Here is a 6,000-nt window from a genome sequence, read left to right as displayed (position 1 = left end):
CAAAACTACACATGACCTACACTATAAGCACAAAACTACACATGACCTACACTATAAGCACAAAACTACACATGACCTACACTGTAGGCACAAAACTACACATGACCTACACTGTAGGCACAAAACTACACATGACCTACACTATAAGCACATGACCTACACTGTAGGCACAAAACTACACATGACCTACACTATAAGCACAAAACTACACATGACCTACACTATAAGCACAAAACTACACATGACCTACACTGTAGGCACAAAACTACATATGACCTACACTACAGGCACAAAACTACAGATGACCTACACTATAAGCACAAAACTACACATGACCTACACTGTAGGCACAAAACTACATATATACCACAGACTACACGTCCAAAACTATACTTGTCCTAAACTACTCAACAAGCTAACACTCAAGTCATGGAGCCACTATCATATATTCTTGCATGTATTCTATTTTACTTCAGTCGTTTTCATTTCATTGAAACATCAAACAAGTGTAGTGTGTGTAAAATTCTAATGCATTTCGTGTTTCTGTACGTTCGGTCCTTTTTGTATGCGTGCGTGCGTTTGTAGTAGGGACAAATGCCCACCCAGTGAGGCATCAAGTCGCAGTTAAACGTGGACTCCGCATTCAGACACGCAGAGCTCTGAGCATGCACCTCTAAAGCCGAGGGTCATGCACGGAATGCGCACCAAGGAAAGCCATTCGTAATATTTAGAATGAGTATTTCGGACCTGTTCCTTTCGCAGAGCACACTCCAGTTACTAGACCATGGAACTAGTCTTCACTGTAAAGTGAAGTGGGTTCAGTTTTACGCCGCACTCAAAACTATTCAAGCCATATGGCGTGTATCTGTAAATATTCGAGCCTAGACCGGGCAATCCGGTGATCAACAACAAGAGCATCAATGTAAAGAAGACATGAAAGGAGAAGGTTATCTCCTGCCATTTTATTCCAAATTTACCATAAAAATATAGTCATATCACAACTATATAAATGAATAGCTGTAAATAATGACAATGTTCAGTTCAGATACAACACAATATCATCAGCCCTCAGATAAACGAGTTTCAATCATGAATGTATTTAATTTAGGTACAACAGAATATCAACAGACATGAGATGGAACATTGTACAACTGAGACCCTACCAGCTTGAAATCTAGAGACACCCTTTGAAAGTGCCTCACAAACAAGAGGTAGGGTCGCGGCCATAGAATGCTTCATCATTAGTCGGTCCTAAACCTGTGTGACAATTATGTATAGAACAACACCAAGGGCAAGTACTGTCTCAGAATAAAGGGAGGCAGCAGAACTACCAGGTCCTGCATCCAATGCAGATACACAGTTTCCATCAAGATCACATGTGTCACACCCCTTAGGACAAGGCTGATCACATCTGTGTCTATAAAAGCCATCTTGGCACTTACCACAGCGACCAAGTCTATCACATGTGTCACAGCCTAACGGACATGGCTGGTCACAGTTGTCTCCATAGAGGCCAACTGGACACTGCCTACAGCGGCCATGGTCGTCGCAGTCATTGTCTTTACACATTAAACATTTATTGTGGCAACGTTTGCCGTAATGTCCCTTTACACAGCCGCCGACACAGGAACCGTCGATACTCAGACACTGAGACCTGCAATGGGGACTACACTTTGTCTTACAGTGAGACCCGTGCCATCCGGTCTTACAGCCTTGGGAACATCTGCCAGTGTCTCTGTCACAGTTTTTGTCACCGCTCTGACCTACATAACAATTGTCGGGGCACCTCTTTGTACAGTGATGCCCGTGGTACCCAGGCTGACACTGTTCACAGATGCCAGTCTGTCTGTCACAGCCAGAAGTCCAGCAATTAGGGCAAGTTCGTTCACACATCTGGCCATAGAAACCTGATAAGCAGCCATCTAGACAGTAGCCGTTGGTGCTGCATCTTCCCCTCAGACAATTTGTGCAGGAGATGTTACAGAAATCTCCTTTCCAACCCCAGTGGCACCCCGCCAGACATTTTGCTGTAACCTTATCGCATGTTTTATCCTTGCAATTGGGAGGACAACGCCCATCACAGGTCTTGTCCGTGGAGTCTCCCTTACAGGTTTTACGGCACACACCAGTGTCTTGATCGCAGTATGACAAAGAGTTCAGATGACTGACAGAGCAACCCTGCGAACAAGGAATATCACAATGTGTACCATAAAACCCTGGTTTACACAGGAAACATTGTCCAGTGTTTCTGTCACATCCGTCTTTGTGACAGTTGTCCCAGCATTGAGCACTGCAGTTTCGTCCCCAACAACCAATCTCACAAGATTGGCACTTTAAATGGCCGTTACCATGGACACACCCGTTTGTTGCACATAAACGCCCGGATTCGACTGCAACACAAATGTGATGACAATCAGCGATGAACAGGAAGAGCTATACAAAATGTAAGAATCTGTCATCAAAAAGAATTTACTAAATACGAATCCTGACCTGCATACTTACCAAAGTACGTCGATACAAGCAGCGAAACAGTCACAGTCAGCAGTCGGAACCACATGTCGTTCTTGATGCTTGTCCTACAGTAAAATAATGCTTTTGTGAAAGAAAACATCAATGGATAAAGAAAAAAATGTTCATATTCATTGCAGGTCTGTATGAGTTTGGGTTTACGCCACTCTTAGCAATATTCAAGCAACACCGAAAATGTGCTTCACACACTGTGGCCATGTAGGAATTAGAACCCAGGTCTTCGACGTGGCGAGCCAACGCTTCTACCACTAGGCTAACCCATCGAACCTTATTGGAGATCGCTGTTCTTTGTATAATTTAAGTTCATTTATCACTTGGGCTTGTATCCTTAAGACATTGGTCTTGTCTAACTGACAAAATATCACTAGACACAGTTATGATATCGTGTACATGTAGAAACAGACTTACCTTTACCTATAGAAGACACAACATAACTACGCGTCACGTCGTGAGCCCTGTGCAGTGGCTGTTAACGTCAGTTCTGGGGGTACATCTGAACACAGTGCGCTTGTAGGTTTGATTTATTACGAGATAGGGCGCCACCCAGTGCAATCTGCGCATGTTCAGAAACGTGAACATGTCGTGTTACCTATGAACTGATAAAGAACACAATAACATTACTGTTTACGTCACTTCAACATGAGTGAACTTTGTGGACCGTCACAATGGTCCAATAGCACACCATTTGAATAGATTTTTGAAAATTCACATGTGAGATCTGATCTGCAGCCGCACATTCGCTACCAGAGGCAAGTTTTGTTAGATTATTCTCTGTAACAATGAACACAATGAACAGGATATGACTCATAACGACACTGTCTGAAAGGCTTTCCTGGTATAGGTAGATTAAAACACAATCTCAGGAAAAGCCAGTACCTGTGAAAATGGAACTCTTCAGAATGCCGTTTTGGGGCTGACACGGGTTGGATCCGGGTACCCGTCTCAATACCCGGACTCGTTATGACCATTTGACTAATAGATTAATCAATGACATGTAATACATTATTCTTTCATGATTAAAAGGTTGCAACGGCTTTGAAGACTTAGACATAATTTGCAGTCACTTCCGTTATATATTATAGGGGTAAGATACTGAAAAGCGCGAGATTTTAACCTCCGAGATGAAGAATATATCACATATTTCTTACAAATTTGATGTCAGGAATTAACATAACGGGTATCAGGGTAAGGTAGGGTAATAATTGGTTGGGTACCCTGGTAGAAAATTTAGACCCGTCCCAGTCCTAGTCGTTGTGCTATCCTTTCTTTATCCATTAAATCTCACAAATGCATTTACTCTCACAACTTAATACCGTCATAACTACTGAGTATCGTAGATTACGTATTATAGCATTTAATAGTAAGAGGTTGATTGAGTTTACCCGTTCTATTTTGGGAGCTGCCAACTCACGTAATGGAAAAGCCCACGCTGGAGGTCATTCAGGGTACATCTCCCTACTTTCGTTTCGCTGTGAAGTGAGCATTGTCCATTTGTGTTTGTTTGTAATAAAGAATAATATGTATTCAACTAACTGACTAATTTAAACAAATATCACCAAATATATCATGTGATAATGGTAATCTGGTTCTGGTTATAGGGTTTTACTCGCCATTACACGTTGCCTGACTCATGTACAGTAGTGGTATGGTTAATTCAATTAATGAAAACCAATTCTCTCAGGTGTGAACCAAGGACTTGAAGTCCGATAAGTGCTTTGTAAACGGTACTCACTCACTTACTCAACCACCCGCCCACCTACTTACTCACCCACCCACTCACTCACTCACTCACTCACTCACTAACGCCGTGACCCATGATAATCATGGAAGTCAGCGTCAACTCGCTGTTGCCTTCAAGAACCCGTCCATTTACAATCAAGGGAGACAACTTCTGCTCAACTACCCGTTGTCGGTATAGCGAATGTTTTGTAACACGCTTGAAACAGCCTTATCTGAATTCTGTGTAGTTATAACGCATTACGGCTCACAATGGCAGTGATTTACCCACAACAGTGCACGGAAAGAGCGATGGGTTTTCCCTCCATGCTCACCTGCTTCATCAGGAGTCTGGCCGCGTTCAGGGACTGGCAAAATCGAAACGGGTTAATGTGACAAAGAGCAACTTTGGTTGGAGATATATAGAGAATCTCACACAAGTGTCTACTGGGTGAGTGAGTGAGTGAGTTTAGTTTTACGCCGCTCTCAGCAATATTCCAGCTATATGGCGGTCTGTAAATAATCGAATCTGGACTAGACAATCCCGTGATCAACAACGTGAGCATCGATCTGCGCAATTGGGAACCGATGACACGTTTTAACCAAGTCAGCGAACCTGACCACCCGATCCCGTTAGTCGCCTCTTAAGACAAGCATAGAGGCCTTTTATGGCAAGCATGGATTGCTGAAGGCCCATTCTACCCCGCGAAAAAACACGGGTCAGTGTATATTGATATCAAATATATCAACACGATTTGATCAAGTAACAAATATCCGAAGCTTGCCGAAGATATGTTTACCTTTATCTACGAGTTTAACTATATATTTGATATCAGTTAACACGATGGTGAGATTCCATTTATTGTCCAGAATTATTCTTCATTAGTTTTCAATGAAAAATGTACATCTCTGAACACAGAACTGCCATTATATTTTCAGTGCAGCAATGTCATAGCATTGTGACGTCATCAAGTTCATGACGTCATAGCATTGTCAGGAGATCTAGGAGATATATAGAGGATACTAAACGGCCTTCCGTGTAATAACATTTTTATTAAACGAGTTAATGATATTGTATCAAACGAGCGAAAGCGAGTTTGATACTAAATCTTTAGCGAGTTTAATCAAAATGATACTTCACGGAAGCGAGTTTAGTATTCTGTTTATTACTTGCCAACATGAATTGACAGAAACTGCAGCGAAACTCCCTACAGTGTGAGGACTCTCAGCTTTCCACGAGTCAATCAAGGTCTAGTAAAATTGCGACATAGGCATCAGCATTGTGACGTCACAACTGTGAACCATTTTGACGTCATACGTCAAGCGGTATTACACTTGTGCAATATTGCCGTAAAAATATTACACTGCAATATCTTCAACGGGCGAGTAATAACGTTTTATCTCACACAAGCGATCTCTACTGTGGAACACAGTTTTGGGTGATAAATCGATAGTCTGATATCGATAAATGATGGTCAAGCCAATAACATTCCATTGATCTATAAATGAAAGAGACCAGTGACAATGTGATTTAGATCTGTACATTAACGGTTCAGAGAGTCAAACACAATCTACAAACACGATGACAAGGGAAACACTATCATGTAGCAAGATGTCATCTGCTCCGTATGTTAACAATTTGGATGTACACTCACACATGGTATGTGGTCGTTGTTTGATACTGGTCAGAGTTCAATACATTAATAAAGATTTCAAAATGTATTACACGAGATTTAGACACATGATCGACATTAA

At 41.9% G+C, this 6,000-nt stretch overlaps 1 protein-coding gene across 4 annotated transcripts; it reads right to left on the bottom strand.

The window, feature by feature from the left end:
* Positions 1 to 923: 923 nt before the first annotated feature.
* LOC137274146 (scavenger receptor class F member 1-like) lies at positions 924 to 3,016 on the bottom strand. 4 transcript variants are annotated; one of them, XM_067807167.1, is made up of 3 exons: positions 2,938 to 3,016; positions 2,491 to 2,576; positions 924 to 2,390 (listed from the first exon to the last, which is right to left on the bottom strand). In XM_067807167.1, exons 2-3 carry the CDS (start codon positions 2,555 to 2,557, stop codon positions 1,252 to 1,254), a joined length of 1,206 nt encoding a protein of 401 aa, XP_067663268.1. In that variant the 5' UTR covers positions 2,558 to 2,576; positions 2,938 to 3,016; the 3' UTR covers positions 924 to 1,251. The 4 variants fall into 4 exon arrangements, with proteins under 4 accessions (XP_067663268.1, XP_067663269.1, XP_067663265.1 ...); XM_067807168.1 differs by having other exon boundaries at positions 2,503 to 2,576; XM_067807164.1 differs by having other exon boundaries at positions 2,491 to 3,000.
* Between the last annotated feature and the right edge of the window lie 2,984 nt (positions 3,017 to 6,000).

Source organism: Haliotis asinina, chromosome 2, assembly GCF_037392515.1.
Source record: "Haliotis asinina isolate JCU_RB_2024 chromosome 2, JCU_Hal_asi_v2, whole genome shotgun sequence".
NCBI classification, from domain to species: domain Eukaryota; kingdom Metazoa; phylum Mollusca; class Gastropoda; order Lepetellida; family Haliotidae; genus Haliotis; species Haliotis asinina.
The sequence above is the reverse complement of the archived record's forward strand: the minus strand, read 5'-3'. Positions and strand labels throughout refer to the sequence as shown.